This window comes from Cetorhinus maximus, chromosome 20, assembly GCF_964194155.1.
Source record: "Cetorhinus maximus chromosome 20, sCetMax3.hap1.1, whole genome shotgun sequence".
Taxonomy (NCBI): domain Eukaryota; kingdom Metazoa; phylum Chordata; class Chondrichthyes; order Lamniformes; family Cetorhinidae; genus Cetorhinus; species Cetorhinus maximus.
In genome coordinates this window covers 47,334,613-47,357,133 of record NC_135898.1, presented here as the reverse complement: position 1 = coordinate 47,357,133, position 22,521 = coordinate 47,334,613, and the positions used below count along the sequence as shown (strand labels likewise).

Sequence of the window (22,521 nt, the reverse complement as noted above, 5' to 3'; positions counted from 1 at the left end):
TCACAATGTTGCCCTTATCTCCATACATTCTCAATTTTGCCACCATATTTTTTCCTGAAAAACTAAACCAGATAAACATGGTAATAGGATAAATACTAATGGTCATAGTCCATTAATCAGTTTCCAAAATTTATGCACAAACCTTTCATTTGCTTATGACACAGTTTCTGGGAATTTGGAAAGATTGCTTCCAATGTAATTTCCTTATTAAGCATCGAGTTAAAATTCGAGAGGTATGAGCCACTTTACATTGGATTCCGCTCTTGGGGAATGCAGCTCATAAAATTCTGGTTGGGTGTCAAGTGAAGCACTTAACCTGTCACATCTTTGCTGCTCGTTAATCTATTACTAATTTTTAAAAATTACAGAAACTTTAACTTACCAGCATGTAGTGCAAACAACATCTTATAAAGGTGAGTGTAGAATTTCATTGGATCAATGTTCAGCACATCACCTGCAGAACAGAATAGAAAGTTGAAAGAATTGAATTTGTAGACTCGGAATTGCCATTAAATTTCATCTGGAATATTTTAAGAAAAAGGAGAAACGTAATGATGATCAGGTATATTGTGAAATACAGAAACGATTAAATTTGAATTTAATATCCACTCAAAGAGCCTACCTTGACCAGAAAGTACATGAAAGGCAGCCTGAATACAGTGAAGGCACTCCCTATAATTAAGACTCTGTAACGAGAAAGTGAAGTTCAGGCTAAACTATAGCAATCAATACAAGAGCAAACTGTCTGACCCATTGATACGTAATATAAAATCGCTGATATATTGAAATAACTTGCACTCACCCCAGAGTCAATCAGAGAGTACAGAACTACCAGAAGGTCATCGAAGAATTCCACATTAATGAGGTGAGCAAATCTGTGAGAACATTTGTACGGTTAGCTTCTACATTTGGAAAGAACACTGAAAACACAGCAGATTATAGGTGGTTTTGCGTGATAGGCAATTGCAAGAGACAAATCATAAAACTTAAACACTGATGCTGGAATTCTCATTTTAAATAGTGCCCCTGCATTATAGAAATAAAGTAAAAATGTTCTCTTACTTGGCAAGGCCTTCCAGAACACCAGGAAGAAGTAAAGATTTCTGTGCTTTCTTTAGGATTCTGAAGTACGTCAGAAACACAATGTTTAGGGTTTCTGTGTGCTGTCAGCAAGAGAGAAAACTCCATGAGTAAAATCTTACTTTGGGCTAATTAAAAACAGAATCTATTGAGGAAGTTCAACAAATTTTGCACAAGAATAACGTACACAACTATAAACATTGGCCCGTAACTTCTGAGCTCCGGGGCAGTGTATCTGGCGGGGTACCCAAAGATCTGGGAGGAGGGTGAAGAAGCCAGGTAACAATTGCATGGCAATTGCCTGGGCTGTTCAAACTTTCTTTGGGCAATTGCCCTGTAATGGGAACCATCGAAAACGTGATTTAAATCGCAAACTTAAGATGGTCCTGATTGTCATTCAGCAATAGTTGCCCAGAGAAAGTTAGAAGAATTAAAACTACTTCTAGCTTCTGTGCAACATGGCACCGAACCACCCTGACCACCCCCACCCTCCCTGCCCCGCCGCCTCCAACGAGACCCTTTCCCCACGCCCCCCCCACTGAATACCCTCGACCACCCACGGGACTCAGACCCCCCCGCCCCCCCGATACCCCCCAACCACGCACAGGACTCCCCAGGAGATGTCTGATAATTATTTATATTATCTGTTTGCTAATTACACACACTCACCGTTCACTTGTAGCTCAGCTTTAATGTTTTAGATCTTTTTTGTCCGCATCAGTTCAGGAACTTTCAATTCCTCCTCAAACACTCCAGCACCTTACTGTGGTATCATATACTTGGCATATATTTCACTTTTTCACACCCTTTTAAATTCATCTTGGTGACCTTGTTGCACCACCAAAATTAGCAGCAGATGAGTGGTTTGTAGAACTAACAGTTGCAGCCTCTTTTTTAGATTTCAGTACTTTTTCGATCTATTGTAAATCTAGTTTCTGACTTGGGTACATGGGAGATTTTGGTGGTGTGCTTTCACTATTTAGGTGCAAACCAGAGATAAAAAGGCACGAAGAACTGAAACATAGAAACCACATACCAGTTTTAGTTTTTTGTCTTTACTTTCTGAAGCTTCTGTTTCAAGAAGTTCCTTCTCTAGTTTCTCCTCTGCTTTTTTCCACTGAAAAATACACATTTTAAAAACAAATTGATTTACTTGTCAAAGCATTAGGAATAATCATTTTAACAGAATAAAAGAACACTTCCACACATTTGCTTGGCACTGCAACAAGGATTTGATAGTGAAAACATTACCTTTCGCTGCATCCTAGAAAGATTTTTCCTCTTCTCTTTGCATGTCATGAATCGTTTTTTAGGGGCGATCTCTTCTGAATCTTTTTTAACTTCCACTTCCTTAATCCGCAAGGCAAGAAATGTCTTCAGCACCTGATTGGAGAAATATAATTACATTTTAACAGGGTGCACCTGATTGGAAAGTCATTTGGATATTTTGCATCTCAAGGTGTGGAATACGTTGCCAGGGAAGACCATTGAAAGTGAACAGTATAAGTGGGCTCAGCAAAATTAAATGGATTTTTATAGAGCGAAGGATGGGAGGACGTGCTGAGCAGGTAGGTGGGTTTGTTTATAAAAAGGAGAGAACAAGGTTGCCAGACCTTTTGAAATTTCTGTACATTTTACAATTATGTTACTTCCTAGTGAATCAATAAATTTTATATCAAGGATTGTGTAATGCCAGACAACACCCAGCAAACTGAAATCCACTATGCATATATATCTTTAGTACATTATTTCTATAAATGTGTTTTTGTGCACCACCCATGACCATTAAGGCTGTGAAGATTGACATGCAACTGTTATGATATGGCAGGTGGTATTTGCCAGGCTGACCAAATCCACAAGGGAAACCTGGCCATGCTATCACAACGATTTTTACAATTTGTATTTATTATGCACTGAAGTCAGAAGTAATGAGTCCTCTACCACCGTTAAAGATTTTAAAGATTAAATTAAAACGTTTATTAACAAAAGAAGAACAAACTTAAACACACACAAGATTACAGTTATAACAGTTCCTAAATTTCTGCTTAACCAGGCTCCCTACTTCTCACCCACTTTAAGGCAACAGTCCAAATAGATGACAAATTTATAGTCATCCAGCAATTTTACCACAAGTACCCACTGGTCAATGGACTTCCAAAGCCTTTTAACACAACTTTGGCTACTGGAACAGCGAACTTCTGCAGGGTGGCTAGAGGCTTTTCCCAAGTCTGTTTCACACAGTGCACCTTCCAAGATCTCACATGGCCACACCTTACACAGCCTTCCATCCTTCTTTAAATGTATTTCTCCTTTTTTGATCTGTAAATTCCATTGCTTCCAGTTGTCTTTATAAGTTACTTTCCTCAGAATATAAAAATCTTTCATATTCTCATTATGGCCAGCACTTATGCGAAAAACCAACGTAATAACCTTGCCTTATTTATCTTGCCAGTTGTAAATATTTTCCCTGTCCCCCTGAAAATCAAACACTAACCTACTTATCTAAAAATGGAAATTTTATTCACACCATCTCTGCTGAGATTTCACCCTAGCTTTACTCATCTCCATTTCAAAAGCCTGTTTTACACCTCACAACTTTGATAATTTAAACCTTGCAGTCTAATCGTCTAATTAAATTAGCCCCACACACAGAAAAGGTTATGATAAACAAAACACTTCAGGATAGGGATGCTACTATGTTTATTCTTTCAAACTCAATTTGCCTACAACAATTCCAGAATGCCTTTTGGATAATGTATTCAGATTATCCCAACATAAAAATCAAGCAATTCATTAAGTGACACAAGGGATAAAAAAAATGCAATCTTTAAGTTACAGAACCATTCTGGAATTTAGCAATACCCATACCCAGGGTGCAACCTGTAGCTCACCTCGCTGTCACAGATAAACTGATTGCTCAATGTGCCAAAGGGCCTAAATTGAGAACCCCTCAACCTTTTGCGAAGGGAAGAAAAAGATGCAAAAAAGTGAAAGACTCCCCTGTAGATCCACAAGCACGCCACTCCTCACACTGCAGGCCCTTAACAAGTGCCTTTTGCAATAACTTACAAAATGTATTTGGAATTTACAAATTTTAGTTATGTTTCGACAAATAAACAATGAGGTAATAAACCATTTACATAAATGGAATAGAACAGAAATGATGTGAGGAAGAATTTTACATAAAATATCAATCCTCAGGCTAACAGTAATTCTAAAGCACAAGTAATATAGAGACATTAAGATTATAGCCAACAATCTTTATAACATAAGACTTAGTCAATTTAATGATATATATACACTCCCCTTTTATACCCATTTCATTCTGTAAGTTTGGCTAAACCAGAGTTTGATGCATAGAGGTCAAAATAAAAGTTTGTTTTCATTTCTAAATTACAACCTGAAGGTTTAAAACGGTTCAGTTTACATCTAAGTAAATATTCTATATTTGCATTAAAAGCCAAAACATTTTTGTTTCTACATAACAGGTAGGAAAACGGATTTGAGACCTGAACTAAACAGTTAAACTGGGTGAAGAGGGGATCCGGAGGCAGTCAGCAATACCTAGAAGAGCGGATGAAAGGAGGAACTGGAGGCGGTCAGCAGCATCCAAAAGAACGGGTGAAAGGAGAACCTGGAGACAGTCAGCAGCACCTGGATCTACTTTTTTCAGCCTCCAGTATTTGGTTTCTAACTTCGGTGCAGGGGAAAAAGTTGAGCGGTGAATAACTTATCAGTTATTCTACTTATAATAAATAGTTTGTAAAGGTTAAGGAATGGCAGGGTAGCTTAGCCAAGTAGAATGTGCATTCTGTGGAATGAGGGAAGACATGTGTCCTAGACAAACACATCTGCAGGAAATGTCACTGGCTACAGAAGACGGAGCTCTGTGTTTTGGAACTCGAATGGCTGCTGGAGTCACTGTGGCATATCTGCAAGGCAGAGAACTACCTGGAAAGCACATTTAGTGAGCTGGTCAAACCACAGGTTAGGAGAATGCAGACGAACAGGGAATGGGAAACCCCCAGGCAGTCTAAGAGAGCCAGGCAGGTGGTGCAGGGGTCCCCTGAATCGATCTCACTCACTAACCAGTTTTCCATTTTGGATACTGGTGAGGACAATGGTTCCTCAGGAGCGTAGCAAGAACAAATTCTGTGGCGCCATGGGTGACTCAGCTGCATAGGAGGGGAGAAAGAAGAGTGGAACAGCAATAGTGATAGGGGATTCATTAGTTAGGGCAACAGACAGGCGTTTCCGTGGCCATAGACATGACTCAATGATGGTATGTTGCCTCCCTGGTGTCAGGGTCAATGATGTTACGGACCAGCTACAGGACATTCTTCTGGGGGAAGGTGAACAGCCAGAAATTGTGGACCACATTGATACCAGCGACATAGGTAGGAAGAGGGATGAAGTCCTGAAAGCAGATTTTAGGGAATTAGGAAAGAAATTAAAAAGCAGGACCTCAAAAGCAGTAATCTCAGGATTACTCCCTGTGCCGTGTGCTGGTGAGCACACGAATAGCAGGATTGAGCGATTGAACATGCAGTTGGAAAACTGATGTAGGACGGAGGGCATCAGGTTTCTGAGACATTGGGACAGATTCTGAGGCAGGTAGGACAGGTTGCACCTTAGCAGGACCAGGGCTAACATTTTCGCAGGGAGATTTGCAAGTGCTGTTGCAGAGGGTTTAAAACAGATTGGGAGCGAGGCAAAACTCGAAACTGGAAATAGAAAAGTAGTAGGTGAAATTAGAAGGCAGGAGAAGTGAAGGCAGGCCTTAAATAGGATCAGAATGAGGGGAAATGTTAAAAAGACAAATTAAGGACACTATCTGAATGCAAGCAGCATTCGCAACAAGTTAGATGATTTGAAGGCACAAATAAAGGTAAATGGCTATGATTTAATTGCCATTACGGAGACGCGGTTACAGGGTGACCAAGGCTGGGAATGGAATATTCAGGGATATTTGTAATTTAGGAAAGATAGGCAAAAGGGAAAACAAAGTGGCGTAGCACTGTTAATAAGGGGCAAGAGCAGTACATTAGTGAGAGGGGGTCTTAGGTCAAAGAATCAAGATGTAGAATCAGTTTGGATGGTGCTAAGAAACAGCAAAGGGCAGAAAACATTGGTGGGAGTTGTTAATAGGCCACCAAACTGTAGTAGGTACGGTATAAATCACGATATTAGAGCTGCATGTAAGAAGGGTGTTACAGTAATAATGGGCAACTTCAATTAACATATAGATCTGATAAACTCAATCAGCACTAATGCTGTGAAGGATGACTTCCTGGAGTGTGTCCGAGATGGATTCTGGGGCAGTACGTTGAAGAATCAACTAGGGATCAGGTAATTTCAAATTTAGCATCATGTAATAAGAAAGGGTTAGTTAATGACCTTGCTAAAAAGGAGCCTTTAGGAAATAGTGACCATTGTTTGAATGAATTTTATATTAAGTTTGAAAGTGATATAGTTTATTCTGAAACTAGGCTCTTGTATCTGAGCAAAGGAAACTATGAAGGTATGAGGGGGCAAGTTGACTATGGTGGATTGGGTAAAATACATGAAAAGATTTGACAGTAGACAGGCAATGGCTAGTATTTAAAGAAGTATTACATGGTCTACAGCAAATATACATTCCTGAGACAGAAAACAGGAAAAGTAAATCAACCGTGGCTAACCAAAGAAATTAAATAAAGTGGTAAGCCTGATGATTAGAAGCAATTTAGAATTCAGCAAAGGAGGACCAAGAAACTGATAAAGAAAGGGAAAAGAGAATATGAATGCAAGTTAGCAAGAAACAAAGGCAGACTGTAAAAGCTTCTTTAGGTATGTGAAAAGGAAAAGATTAGCAATAAGTGTCGATCCATTACAGGCAAAGACAGGAGAATTCATAATGGAGAACGTGGAAATGACGGAGAATCTCAACATTTACTTTGTGTCTGTCTTCACAGAGGAGGTTACAGGAAATCTCCCAGAGATACCAGGGAACCAAGGGGCTTGTGAAAATGAGGAATTGAAAGAAATTAGTATTAGTAAAGAGGTAGTACTCAAAAAAATAATTGGATTGAAGGTTGATAAATATCTTGGACCAGATGAGCTCTCTCCCAGAGTGTTGAAGGAGGTGGCTACAGGTATAGTGGATGCATTGGTGGTTGCCTTTCAAAATTCTATAGACTCTGGGATGGTTCCTGCAGACTGGAGAGTAGCAGATGCAACTATTTTATTTAAGAAGGGAGGGAGGGAAAGAAGAGAAAACAGAGAGCTACGGACCTGTTAGTTTGACGTCAGCTGCAGGTAAAATGTTAGAATCTATAAAAGATGTAATAACTGGACACTTAGAAAATAATGAAATGACTGGACAGAGTCAACATGGATTTATGAAAGAGAAATCATGTTTGACAAACCTGTTGGGAGTTCTTATGAGGATATTACCTGTAGCATAGATAAAGGAGAACCAGTGGATGTGGCATATTTGGATTTTCGGAAGGCTTTTGATAAGGTTCCACACAGGAGGGCAGTAAACACAATTAGAGCACATGGGATTGGGGATAATATACTGGTATGGATTGAGAAATGATTAACAGATGGAAAACAGAGAGTAGGAATAAACGGGTCATTCTCAAGATGGCATAGTGTTACTAGTGGGGTACTGCAAGGATCAATGCTTGGGGCCACAGCTGTCCACAATCTATATAAATGATTTGGATGTGGGGACCAAATGTAATATTTCCAAAACAAAAACAAAAACACCTGGAAAAACTCAGCAGGTCTGACAGCATCTGCGGAGAGGAACACAGTCAACGTTTCAAGACTCTTCAACAGAACTAAGGAAAAATAGAAAAGAGGTGAAATATAAGCTGGTTTAAGGGGGGGTGGGACAAGTACATCTGGATAGAGGGCCAGTAATAGGTGGAGATTGCCAAAAGATGTCATAGACAAAAGGACAAAGAGATGTTGACGGTGGTGATATTAGCTAAGAAATGTGCTAATAGGTGACATTAAGGGTAGAAAGCAGGACGAGCAAGATACAGATAGCCCTGGCGGGGGGGAAGGGATCGAAATAGGCTAAAAGAGAGAGATGAAACAATGGATGGAAATACATTTAAAAATAATGGAAATAGGTGGGAAAAGAAAAATATATATAAATTATTGGGAAAAAGGGGGATTGGAAAGGGGTTGGGGATGGAGGAGAGAGTTCATGATCTAAAATTGTTGAACTCAATATTCAGTCTGGAAGGCTGTAAAGTGCCTAGTCAGAAGATGAGGTGCCGTTCCTCCAGTTCGCGTTGAGCTTCACTGGAACATTGCAGCAGGCCAAGGACAGACATGTGGGCATGAGAGCAGGGTGGAGTGTTGAAATGGCAAGCAACAGGGAGGTCTGGGTCATGCTTGCGGACAGACCGAAGGTGTTCTGCAAAGCGGTCACCCAGTCTGCATTTGGTCTCTCCAATGTAGAGGAAACCGCATTGGGAGCAGCGAATGCAGTAGACTAAATTGAAGGAAGTGCAAGTGAAATGCTGCTTCACTTGAAAGGAGTGCTCGGGCCCTTGGACGGTGAGGAGAGGGGAAGTAAAGGGGCAGGTGTTGCACCTTCTGCGGTTGCATGGGAAGGTGCCGTGGGAGGGGGTTGAGGTGTAGTGGGTGATGGAGGAGTGGACCAGGGTGTCCCAGAGGAAACGATGCCTGCGGAGTGCTGCTGGTGGGGGGGGGGGGTGAAGGGAAGATGTGTTTGGTGGTGGCATCATGCTGGAGTTGGCAGAAATGGCGGAGGATGATCCTTTGAATGCGGAGGCTGGTGGGGTGATAAGTGAGGACAAGGGGGACCCTATCATGGTTCTGGGAGGGAGAGGAAGGTGTGAGGGTGGATGCGCGGAAGATGGGCCGGACACAGTTGAGGGCCCTGTCAACCACCGTGGGCAGAAAACCTCGGTTAAGGAAGAAGGAAGACATGTCAGAGGAACTGTTTTTGAAAATGGCATCATCAGAACAGATGCGACGGAGGCGAAGGAACTGAGAGAATGGGATGGAGTCCTTACAGGAAGCGGAGTGTGAGGAGCTGTAGTCAAGGTAGCTGTGGGAGTCGATAGGCTTGTAATAAATATTGGTGGACAGTCTATCACCAGAAATTGAGACAGAGAGGTCAAGGAAGGGAAGGGAAGTGTCAGAGATGGACCATGTGAAAATGATGGAGGGGTGGAAATTGGAAGCAAAATTAATAAATTTTTCCAGGTCCAGACGAGAGCTTGAAGCAGCACCGAAGCAGTCATCGATGTACCGGAGAAAGAGCTGTGGGAGGGGGTCGGAGTAGGACTGGAACAAGGAATGTTCCACATACCCCATAAAGAGACAGGCATAGCTGGGGCCCATGCGGGTACCCATAGCCACACCTTTCATTTGGAGGAAGTGAGAGGAGTTAAAGGAGAAATTGTTCAGTGTGAGAACAAGTTCAGCCAGACGGAGGAGAGTAGTGGTGGATGGGGATTGTTCGGGCCTCTGTTCGAGGAAGAAGCGGAGAGCCCTCAGACCATCCCGGTGGGGGGGGTGGAGGTGTAGAGGGATTGGACATCCATGGTGAAGAGGAGGCGGTTGGGGCCAGGGAACTGGAAATTGTTGATATGATGTAGGGTGTCAGCGGAATCACGGATGTAGGTGGGAAGGGACTGAACATGGGTAATATTTCCATATTTGATGACATAAAACTAGGTGGGAATGTAAGTTGAATGTAAGGAGGATGCAAGGAGGCTTCAAGGAGATTTGGACAGGTTCAGTGAATGTGCAAAAATATGGCAGATGGAATATAATGTGATTAAGTGTGAAATTACCCATTTTGGTAGAAAAAACAAAGGCAGAATATTTATTAACTGGTGAAAGGTCGGGAAATATTGATGTCCAAAGGGACCTGGGCGTCCTTGTTTATGAGTCACTAAAAGTTAGCATGCAGGTACAGCAAGCAATCAGGAAGGCAATTGGTATGTTGGCCTTCATCGCAAGGGGATTTGAGTACAGGAGTAAAGATGTCTTGCTGCAATTGTATAGAGCCTTGGTTGAACTGCACCTGAAGTACAATATACATTTTTGGTCTCCTGATCTGAGGAAGGATATACTGGTCATAGAAGGAATGCAACAGAGGTTCACCAGACTAATCCTTGAGGTGGCAGGATTGTCTTACGAGGAGATATTGAGGAGACTGGGGCTGTATTCTCTAGAGTTTGGAAGAATGAGAGGCGACTTCATTGAAACTTACAAAATTCTTACAGGGTAAGACAGGGTAGATGTGGATAGGATGTTCCCCCTGATTGAGTCTAGAACCAGGGGACACAGTCTCAGAATAAGGGGCAGGCCATTTAGGACTGTGATGAGGAGGAATTTCTTCACTCAGAGGGTGGTGAATCTTTGGAATTCACTACCCTAGAGGGCTGTGGAAACTCATTCACTGAGTATGTTCAAGATAGAAATTGATAAATTTCTGGATACTAATGACATCAAGGAATTTGGGAAAATGGCGTAGAGGTAGATGATCAGGCATGATCTGTTTGTAGGCCGAACAGCCTACTCATGCTCCTACGTGCCTACAAATGCTACTGTTTTGCAATTTTAAAAATCCTTTCATTATGAAAATCAGCTTTAAATTTGGCATTTAATTTCTTTAAAAAAATTCATGGCCAGGATTTTCCCGTGAGTTTCAGGGCCCTGAGAGCAGAACCAAATGGAGGTTGTGAGCCAACCCTTGCCAGCAGCGAGATGGCTGACAATTCTCCTGGAGGCAGCCTCCTAACTGGTTGCCTGAGTTCAAGGTTGGCTCTCCTGATACTGCTGACCGAACCAGAGGGCAGCTCTAGGGCCTTGACAGGCCCACGAGGGCCATGAGGATACCATAACGTGGAGATGACCTTGCTGGCCTCCACTTCAAACGTCATCACCGACATGGAAACCAGCAGATGAATCATGTTGGAGGAGAACTCCCTCCATTGGATTGGTCTGGGCAGCAATTGTAGCCTTTTATGAATTCAGCCCCCTTCATTGGGGCATGCTGCCTTTGGCTTCCATGGCCCACCTCTCCCCCACGCCTCCCCGGCCTGCTGCAAGAGGGCCCTCCCACTCCAATGAGCTGGCAGCCTCTGCACACGGTGGGGAGCGAGGGGGTGGGGGGGGGGGGGGGGGGGGGGGGGGGGGGGCGTTTCATCGCTGGCAAAATAGCAGAGAGGCCACAAAATTGTCCCTAATTGGGGCCTTAACAATGCAAATTGGCTGCCCATCTCTCTGGAGCTGGGACCTTTCCAGAACTTAGGGAATTTTGGAAGATCACTACTAATCTAATATCTCTGCAGTCACTTCTTTTAAGACCCTAGGACATAGGCCATCAGGTCCAGGGATTTGTCTGCTTTTAGTTCTAACCATTTTCCCAGGCAATTGTTTTAAGCTCCTCCATCCCTTTTACCTTTGGGTTTTCAAACATTCTTGGGATTTTTTCTGTGTCTTCCACAATAAATACAGACAAAATATCAGTTCAATGCTTCTGCCATTTCCTTGTTTCCCATTATTAATTCCCCAGTCTCACCCTCTAAAGGGACCAATGCTCACTTCAGTTACTCTTTTCCTTTTTAAATACTTGTAGAAACTCTTACTATCTTTTTTTATATTTCTAGCTAGCTTTCTTTCAGACTCGGTGATTTCTCCCTCATTTTAATAATTACTCTTTGCTGGTTTCTAAAATCTGTTCAATCTTCTGACCTACAACTAATCTTTGCAGTATTGTATACTTATCCTTTCAATTTGATACTATCCTTAACTTCCTTAGTTAGCCACCGGTGATGGTTTATTCTTCTCATGGAGTCTTTTTTTCTTATTAAACGTATCTATGCTGAAAGTTATAAAATATCTTAAATTTCTGCCACTGCTCCTCCACTGTCCTACCTTTTAACCTATTTTCCCAGTTCACTTTAGTAAACTGTCTTCATACCCTTGTAATTATGTTTAAGACACTGTCTTGGATCTAAACTTCTCACCCTCAAACTGAATGTGAAATTCTATCATTTATCAGCACGGTTGCCTACAGGCTCCATTACTATGAGGTCATTAGCTAATCCTGTTTAACTGCATATTAATAGGTCAAAAATAGCCTGTTCCCTGGTGGGTACTACTCCAAAAAACTGTTCATATTACACTCTATGAACTCATCTTCCAGGCTACCTTTGCCAATCTGTTTTGTACAATCTATATAAAGGTTAAAATCACGCATGTTTATTGCAGTATCTTTCTTACAAGCCCCCATTATTTCTTCTTGTATACTCTATCCTGCAGTGTAGCTACTATTAGGGGTCTATACACTACTCCCATAAGTGAATTCTTACCTTTGCTATTTCTTATTTCTGCCCAAACTGATTCTACATCCTGATTTTCTGAACTAAAGTTATCTCTCGCTAATATCATCCTCAATTAACAAAGCCACCCGGGCACCTTTTCCTAGTTTCCTGCCCTTCCAAAATGTTAAATACCCTTGATTATTCAAGTCCCAGCCTTGGTCACCTTGTAACCATGTCTCTGAAATGGCTATCAGGTCATACATATTTACTTCTATTTGAGTTTTTAATTCATCTGTTTTGTTACAAATGCTGCACGCATTCAGATATAGAGCCTTTAATTTTGCCTTTTAACATTCTTGCAAATTCTGGCCTTATCTTCTGCTGCAGTCTTAAGTTTATATGCTCTGTCCCTTCCTGCCACACACTGTTCATCATTACCCATATCACTACCCTGCTCTAATGCCTTGTTCTTTCTCTTAAATTTACCACATCTCCCCTCTCATGATTCCTCTCCCTCCACTATGTAGTAATTGAAATAATACCAATCAATAGCTTGCAACTGCTTAATTCATTAGAACTTACTTCAGGTTTGACCTCATAGTTTCTGCTTTTAACAAGGCCAGAAATTATTTTGACCACAGCAAGTGAAGGCCGTCCGATTTTGTCTTGCTTAAAAAGCTTTTCCACAGCTCCACAACACATTTCTGAAATCTAAAGAGACATCACTGTCAAACATCACAACAAAATAACAAAGGAACATAAAACAACCCATCACAGAATTTTATAACACAGAACGGGATATTCATTCCATCACACTGTGGTACCATTCCATGCTTTTTATAAGTTCTCTTTACAACTATTTATCCAGTTTCCTTTTGCAAGCTAACATGAATTATTTCCCAACAACAGTGTGCAAAAACACCCCTCTAACTTTTATTTTTGGTGTTTTAGTGATGGACTTAAAATTATGCCTCTAGTTACCAAATCATTGACTAGTGGAAATAATGTATCATGGTTTACCAAGATGTTAGCCTTAGATCATTGGTAGCAATCTAACCTCAGAGTCAGATGGTTGTGGTTCAAGCTCCACTCCATATACTTGAACATGTAATCCAGGCTGATACTCCAATGCACATCTTTTAACATGAGATGTTAAACTGAATCGCTACATGCCCTGTTAGGTGGCCATAGAAGATGAGTAGGGAGTTCTTCTGGTGTCCTGAAAATACTTATCCCTCAACCAACATCATTAAAACAGATGGTCTGTTCATTTATCTCATTGCCCAATTCTTTCCAATATTTAAACTGGCTGAAGCATTTCCCTAGATTAAAACAGTAACTACACTTCAAAAGTGTTTAATTCACTGTGAAGCATTTTGGGATGTCAAGGTACTCTATAAATGAAAGGTAATTTATCAAAACTTTTCATAAATTTGAATACCTCTCCTCTTAATCACCCCCTTAATGAAAAGGATTTCCCTAGCCTCTCAAAATTAAAGTCTCTCAATCCAGGAATCTTCTGCATCAGAATTGCCTCCACAACCATGTCATCTTCCCAACTGGTGCCTAAAACCAGGTGTAATATTCTAATAGCAGCTTAACCAATGATTTGGACATTACCACTTTGCTTTTATGTTCTAAAATCCAATATCCTTTGTGCAATATAGACATACAATCACTGGGTCATTTGATAAGCAATGTCTGACAATAACTTTGCATTTATGTAGCACTCCTCATGCAACAGAATGTCTCAAAATGTTTTGCAAGTGGGACAGAAGAACAGAATATGTGAGAGGGGTTGGATGCTGCAGTGGACCAAAGGTAAAGACAGACATGTATTTGGGAGGTTTTTGAAGGAAGGAGAGCAGTAGCCAGGCAAACTGGATTTGGAAGTGTTTCAAATGGGAAAGGTGCTATGGCTGAAATAATAGTGGCCTCTGATGCTAGAGCAGGTGCTGAACAGTAGAGGAGGAGGAGGAGGAAGATTGACGTACAAAGCTGAAATAAATTGTGCAGATAAGGTACAGTGACACTCTGCATAACTTTGTCTCTCTTCCTTTACTTGATTTCTCTTATTTTCCTTTGCTTAATCTTTTGTTGTTACCTCTCACTTCAACTCTTTCGAGTTATCAACAGTCACAGATTGCAACTCTTTCGAGTACAATCACAGTTCTTGGCTTCCGGGAGTGGGACATGAACCCACAACCCTCTGATTCAAAGGCGAGGGTGCTATGAACTGAGCCACAGCTGACACCTCAATCTGTCTCTGGAACTACAGCTGAAGAGAAGCACCTGCATCAAACTCAACAGCATCACTTGAGCTTGTTTGATGGTAGATTTAGGTGAGAGCCAATGGTTAGAAAGTGGGATGGCCAAGCTATAATACTCCCACTTAGAATATGAGTAAGACTTTTAAATAAAATTTGTTCAGCTCAGAAATAACAACTATATTTCCAATAGTCAATATTCATATATGGCTATTGACAGTGAATGGTGGCAGACTACTTGGTCTTGGGATACATTACTGCCAACCTAATCCCTTTTTAATCCAATATCTCATGCATAATCAACCATGAAAACTCTGCCTAATTTTCTCCATAGTAATCCAAGGGTGCCTAGGCCAACTGTAATATCTCCACTACTATTGTGGCTATGGTAAGCTAATTCAGCATATTGAAGCTGAGATTCACTAGTTTTAGCTAATGGAATAAAAGGGACAGTAGCAACATGGTTACGAAATTAGCTAAGTGACAGGAAACAAAGTATTAGTTCATGAATATTTTTTGGGCTTGAGGAAAGTTTGTAGTGAAGTTCTCCAGGCATCAGTAGTAGTATCCTTGCTTTTCTTCCGATATATAATGACATAGACCTTGGTGTACAGGGCACAATTCAAAATTTCTGGAAGATACAAAACTCGGAAGCATTGTGAACTGTGAGGAGGATAATGTAGAACTTCAAAAGGACATAGACAAGTTGATGGAATGGGTGGGCAGGTGGCAGGTGATGTTCAATGTGGAGAAATGTTAAGTGATCCATTTTGGTAGGAACAATATGGAGACATGGCCCAAGACCTTCTGTTCTCCAAGGGTCGCACCCTGGAAGTATCCCGGAAGATAAGCTAGGGTAGTGCTTAGAAGTCCTCATGCAAGGACTGCACAGGAACTGCCAGGCAAGTTTCAACTTCTATCGGGCAATTACACTGTCTGGAACACTCCAAAACTCTGATTTTAAAGTTGGAGACTTTGGATGGTTCCAACTCTCTTAACAGAAATAACTACCCAGGAAAAGTCAGGAGGATTAAAACCAGTTCTAACTCCTGGGAACTATGCAACTGACCACACCCCTCCCAGCCCCCAACCAGCTAGAGCCATAAATAGGAGCCATGGCTTTGTGGTCCTGATGCTTCTACACTACACTGAAGGCCTCCAGGAGCAGCTACTCTCCATGTTTCTCAGCAGGTTTGGGGCTCCAGAGTAAGTTAAGAAAATAGGAGCAGAATGGCAATCAGACCGCGATTGCCACTCCACGGAAGATTCGGCTCAATATAAAAGGTGACAATTCAAAGAGGGGGGTGCAGGAGCAAAGGGACTTGTGTGTATATGTGCATAAGTCATTGAAGACAGAAAGGCAGGTTGGGAGAGTGGTATAAAGCACACAGATTCCTAGCCTTTGTTAATAGGGGCATAGGGACAAGAGCAAGGAAGTTATGTTAAACTTGTATAAGACACTAATTCAACCTCAGCTGGACTATTGAGTCCAGTTCTGGGTGTCATACTTTAAGAGGGATGTGAAGGCATTGGAGAGAGAGTGCAGAAAAGATTCAAGAGTACGGTTTCAGGCATGATGAACTTCAATTACAAAGACAGATTGGAGAAGATAGGACTGTTTTTCTTTAAGAGAAGGCTGAGAGGAGGATTGATAGACATATTCAAAATCATGAAGGATCTGGACAGAGTGGACAGGGAGAAACTGTTCCCACTCATGAAAGGATCAAGAGCAGGAAGGCATTTAAAGTAATCGCCAAAAAAGAAATACTGATATGAGAAAAAACATTTTCACGCAGCAAGTGGTTAAGGTCTGGAATGCACTGCCTAAGTGTGTGGTGGAGGCAGGTTCAACTGAAGCATTCAAAACGGAATTAGACTGTTATCTGAAAAGGAAAAATGTGCAGGGTTACAGGGAGAAGGTGAGAGAATGGCACTAAGTGAATTGCTCATTTGAAGCACTGCCGCAGACGCAATCGGCTGAACGGTCTCCTTCTGCACTGTAACAATTGTGATTCTGAGTTTTCATAGTGTTGCACGAGTAGCTGAGCTAAGATGAGCAAAACTATCTTCAAACCAGCTCAAAACAGTAGTATATTGGAGGATGAGTATTACAGTAAAATCTGTTATCTGGCCTGCTCGGGAAATGGGTAGTTAATAATGCCAGTTGCTGTGAACATAAGACAAGGTGCAGTATATCTTTGTTCAGGCACAATAACCAAAACTGACCCAATAATTTAATAATTTCAATGCAAAGCATAAGAACAACTTCTGCAGATTTGCAATCTATCATTATTAGATTTTTATCTGAACACAGTGATCACCTTTCAAAAAAAACCATGAGCTGTCAGAAATTCCAGTTAGAGAATTCCTGTTGGTAGCGTGCCAGATAACACAAAGTTTACTGCACATTAATGAGGTATTAGAAATACATCATATTTTAAGAATATAGAGAACAAAGTTTCAAACAATCAATGAAACAAGTGCCATGAGACTGAAATTAAATGACTGCCTAGTTATTCATATTCCTGTAGATTCTGATTTATTTCCGATTCTTTTTGGGTAAATTTAAATGATTAAGGAGTTAACTGAACATTCAACAGAAATAACTTTCTGCAACTATGACATAGCAGTTGGAAATTAAAAACTTCCAAGATTTTCACAGGGGGTAATGAAAAAGTAGAGGTTTAGTAACTTGCGGCCCAGAGATACGTAACCCTCAAGTCCAAGTAACTTAGTCCTACATTTGGAAAAGGGCCATTTTAAGCGCAATTTTTTCACTGGTGGAAAAATCCTACATCAGAACATCAAGGCAAGCAGCTTTGGATTCATGCAAATTAATGGAAACATGGATTTACACTGTGCGCCAGGCTCCGTGGTATGCATCTAGGTTTCCCTCAAAGGCAAAAGCTTGTATATCCTTGTGATAAAAGGCTGTTGTTGTTGTTGTACAGGAAAACAAACAGTTTAATATGTTCTATACTAAATTTCGTTTGAATTCCATATTTTAGATATAAAATTGTGACCATAACCTTTGAAGATTAGCACAATCTCTTCTAAATGCTGCACAGCAAATAATGTGCTTTGGATAGTCTAGCCTCATTTTGAGTTTATCTACGTCAGGTTGCAAATAGAATTAAGGTAAATACAGCTTAATAAATGACTGGCAATGAATCATAAGTAAATCAATTAAGTGGTCATAAAGACAAAAAAAGAGATTATAAAAATCAAATTTGTTTTCTACTAAACACATTTGGAAATTATTAAAAGTGTAGGGTGAATTTCCACTGGGATTCTATCATTTACCCACTGTAACTTCAACACAAGAGCTGCAGCAGCACAGGAAGGCGGCCATTTTCACAATTCTTCTATGGTTCTTCTGAAGTTACAACAAATGAGTAGGGAATCACACTATAATTTTATGGAGGTGAATTTCCAGTCAGTTTATATATATTTTTAAAATTTAATCATTGTGCAGCATGTATGATGAATCATAAATTATGGCATCACTAGACTCAATCAAACATACATACAAAGCAGATTTTACCTTTCTTGATGCATCATTCATAAGTGGCACAATCATCACAGCAATGTTGTTATGGAAGTTAAAATGTGGCAAAGCCACTAGCAGCTCACAGAGACATTTTACAGCCACTTCTGCAAGGCCTTTGTATGCTTTTAATGAAACAACTTCACTCTTCTTTTTCTTCATCTGCTTCCAATCTGGATGAAGAAAAAGGAAAATTTAATTTTGAAAATGGCTAAATGCTAATAAAGGCTAAATTCAGCTTGTTTCCTTTATTAATGCTACCGCTCACTCTATTCTAATTTCTGTGGCAACAACCAATATCACAGTACAAAGCATGTTCCCAGATTTGTTTTAAAAACAGCATCTTTCCCAATACTAACTAATTCACCAACTCATGCTGTCCAAAGAGAGGCTTTTCCTTTACTAAATTAAGCTCTGACTGCTAAAGATCTGAGTTATATAGTTAGGCACAATCCATTCACAAAATCCTTGGAACACTATTCCGCAGCTGAAGCTTTGACTCAACATCCATTAATTTGGTTCTAATCAAAATATAGGTTGGAATCTACAATTAATTATTCCTCGTTTCCAAAGTGTCATTTTGAACTTTCCATTTCACAAAGTCCCTATTCTTGTGGCTATTGTTTTTGGAGGAAATGTTATCAGCCACTGGGAAACCATCAAACTCATGGTCAAACTCATGACACAAGGGATGGGCAAGACTTCTTTCATAAAAGGTGAATGATCAGTGTAACATACTCCACACCCAATATCCAATCAGCAGGATTATGTTAATACAAGGTTTTTGAAATGTGGTCACCTCCCAGTTGTGTGCTCAATTTACACAACTCACTATTCAAATTTAGTTTGGATTCACTCACCCAGGATCACCCTCGTTAAAATCACCAATAACAGCCTCTTCCATACAATGTCTATCTGATACCAAGTTACAGCATAACCAGGATTTCCTCCAATTACCATTAGGAAGGCCAAAGTCCTCTTATTTGACTCCTGCCAAAAACTCCAAATCTTTACGTCCAGCTCTATTCCTTCTTCCCCATTCTTCACTTCGTCTGAATCAAACAGCCACAGAACCTGAGTCCTGTTTAACACAGAACTAAGCTTCAAACCCAACAGTGCTGTCTATCACCAAAATTGTCTGCGACTCCCTCCACTTAGCTCAATTCCCTTGCTGCTGAATAACTATCCACGCTTCCTGTACTTCAATTTCAGACTTCTGCAGAGTTCTCTGCTAATCTCCTGAGCTTCACCATACAGAAAATGCAATCCTGCCTTAAATTGCACTAGTCCATCAAGCTGGTGCTTAGTGATCACCTGTCTGGCAACACATTAAAATCATGTTCTACAAATCGCCCTGCCCAACTACTCCTCTAATCACTTACCAGGAGCTATATGGCCAGTTAGACTGGCATCAGTAATAGGTAACATGCTGGAATCTGTTAAAATGCAATTACAGGGTACTTAGAAAATCATAATATGATTAGGCAGAGCCAACACAGTTTAATGAAAGGGAAATCACGTTTGACAAAGGTGTAGTATATTTGAATTTCCAAAAGACATTCGATAAGGTGTCACACAAGAGGTTGTTACCCAAGATTAGAGTTCGTGGGATTGATGGTAATATAATAGCTTGGGCTGGGGATAAGTTAACATAGAACACAGAAACTAGAGTAGGAAAAAATGTTATTTTCAAGATGGCAAGGTACATCTAGTGGGGTGTAACTGGTGTTTGGGCCTCAGCTATCTACAATCTAAATCCATGACTTAGGGAGGGGACAAGTGTAATGTATCTAAATGATTAATGATTTAAAGCTAGGTGGAAAAGTAAGTAGCCAGAAGGATGCTAAGAGGCTGAAAAGTGATGCAAATAGATTAGGTAAGTGGGCAACAAGGTGGCAAATTGAGTATAATGCTAGGAAATATGAAATTATCCATTTTCATAGGAAGAATGAAAAAAAGTAGATTTTTAAAAATTAGGTAAGACTGGTAGATATTGGTATGTAAGGAGATTTGGGTGTCTTTGCATGTAAAATACAAGTTAACATTCAGGTAGAGTAAGAAATTAGAAAGGCAAATGGTATGTTCGTCTTTATTGCAAGGGAGTTGGGATAAGAGTAAGGAAGTCTTGCTGCAATCATACAGGGCTTTGGTGAAACTACACCTGGCATACTGTGTACAGTTTTGGTCCTCTCACCCAAGGGAGAATATACTTGTCTTAGAAGAGATTCAACAAAGGTTCATTAGATTGATTCCCAGGATGACAGAGTTGTCCTATAAGGAGGGGCTGAGCAGAATGGGTTTGTACTCTCCAAAAGCTATTGCCCCTGCTGGAGAATGTAAATCTAGGGGTCACAGTCACAGGATAACCAGTCAACCATTTAAAACTGAGGCAAGTGGAAATTTCTTCACTCTTTCAATCTTTGAAATCCTCTATCCCAGAGGGCTGTGGAAACTCAGTCACTGGGTATATTCAAGATGGAGGAAATTTTTCGATACTAAGGTAATCAAAAAGTATGGCAGGAAAGTGGAATTGAAGTAGAAGATCAAAGAGCCGTATGGCTTACTCTTGCCTCTGGTATATCCCTGCTCACTCCATTGGCGAAGTCTTAAGCCATATTCACAGGAACTCTCACTGCAAACTTTGTTTCACTCACTCTCTTCCCCTTCAATGCTGTACTGACTGAGAGCTGCATTTATCTATGGTACTCTCTTTTGGATAAGACATCAAACTGGGGCCCTGTTTGATTGTTAAGATGGATGTAAAAGCACTAAGTTACAATTTGAAGAGTATTATTCCTGGTGGCCCGGTCAACATTCATCCTTCAAATAAACACAGAATAATTGGGCATTGATCCATTTTCTGTTTGGAGCATCTTGCCACCATGTTTGTCTATTAAGCAATATCTACACTTCCAAAGTATTTAATTAGCTGTGAAGTGCTTTGGGACTTGAAAGGAGTTATATAAAATGAAAGTTGTTTTTTTTCCTCTCTTTTTAAAAGCATTCTCAAAACTAATTTTGAACCACTTTGGACCATCCCTCCTAACTCCCCAACTGCTGCTCAGCATTTAATTTCACTGATACGAAGGGCCTAGGGACATTTTCTATGAAAGGCACAGCACAAATATAAGTTATCACTACTGTTTCTTTTCCCCCTCTGTTTTGGAATAAAAATTCAGAACTGATATCCTACAGCTGATTAAATTTTTTTTTTCAAATCGTTGACTTATGTTATACAATAAACATTCAACCTCTAACAGCTTTAAAATCAGTGCCCAAAATTCTGAAGACTAGGAAATGCTGCTCATTCTCTAACACTATTATTATTGAGTTCAATTCCCCATGTCTGTAATGCAGTTATTCTCAAACGGAAATCCACAAATTGCTGGAGGTTGAGAGAGTGTTTCTAGGGGCTCCACGAAATAATCTCCCTAGTTGGAGAGGGAGAGAGAGAAAAATACAAGGGGGAAAGGGGAAGGAAGGAAAAAGGCAAGTTGGCTGTTTTGTATATATTAACAGCAGTTAGTGTTAGTCCCATATGAGTAGCTAACAAGATGTCCACTCCAGAGCATCTGGCCTTCTTCATGGTAATGGATATCTTGGCTGTTATGGCTTTCAGCAGTGAGCCTCGCATTTAATTTTGGCAGGAAGGGAAGGAAGGTGGGAGACCCTCTGCTGCTGTGACACTAGGGGTGGAATTTTATGTGCCCGCCGGCGTCAGGCATGTTCGGTGGTATGAGCGGACATTATGGCGCAATCAGTTTCACGACAGTGTGAAACCAGTTCGCGAATGTCTACTCAGCCCACTGATGGTGGGCTGCGTTTTCCACCATCGGACGTTGGGAACCTCATTGTAATACATCAGCATATAATTATTAGGCCAGCCCGCTGGGATGGTCCCAGCCCCCCCTCCCCCACTGGATCGTCCGTCTACGTCAGTCTATGTCAGCATGCCGAGATGTTTCACAACAACACATAAAAGGTGCACACTTGGTGGCCTGCACTTTGAGGGGAACTCTGAGATGAGTACACAGTAACATATGCAGTACTGGCCAGGGTCGCCTGTTGGACTTCAAGCTTGCGAGGTGTTGTTGGGGGGGGGGGGGGTGGAATTGGGGTTAAGGGCAGCCCAGCCACTGAGGCAACTTATGGGGGTGTTGGGGTCAAGGGCAGCCCAGCTGTTGTGGCGGCTCAGGGGGAGGCAGCGCAAGGGCAGCCATGCTTTTGAATATAGAGCATACAAGCATTCAGGGTGGGAGTAGGGCGGGTGAGGGAAGTGGCCACGAATTAGGGAAACCTATATAAAAAGTGACCAATCCTC

At 40.9% G+C, this 22,521-nt stretch overlaps 1 protein-coding gene across 3 annotated transcripts in view; it reads right to left on the bottom strand.

Annotated features, from left to right (window-relative positions):
- Nucleotides 1-22,521, bottom strand: part of noc3l (NOC3-like DNA replication regulator) — a 62,276-nt gene that overhangs the window by 7,666 nt on the left and 32,089 nt on the right. For all 3 annotated transcript variants that reach the window (XM_078566003.1, XM_078566004.1, XM_078566005.1), the window contains 8 exons: nucleotides 18,198-18,373; nucleotides 12,969-13,097; nucleotides 2,332-2,463; nucleotides 2,117-2,197; nucleotides 1,063-1,163; nucleotides 803-875; nucleotides 623-686; nucleotides 383-454 (listed from right to left, as the gene is read on the bottom strand). In XM_078566003.1, the coding sequence (XP_078422129.1) occupies nucleotides 383-454; nucleotides 623-686; nucleotides 803-875; nucleotides 1,063-1,163; nucleotides 2,117-2,197; nucleotides 2,332-2,463; nucleotides 12,969-13,097; nucleotides 18,198-18,373 (828 nt within the window). The remainder of the gene's footprint in view (nucleotides 1-382; nucleotides 455-622; nucleotides 687-802; nucleotides 876-1,062; nucleotides 1,164-2,116; nucleotides 2,198-2,331; nucleotides 2,464-12,968; nucleotides 13,098-18,197; nucleotides 18,374-22,521) is intronic.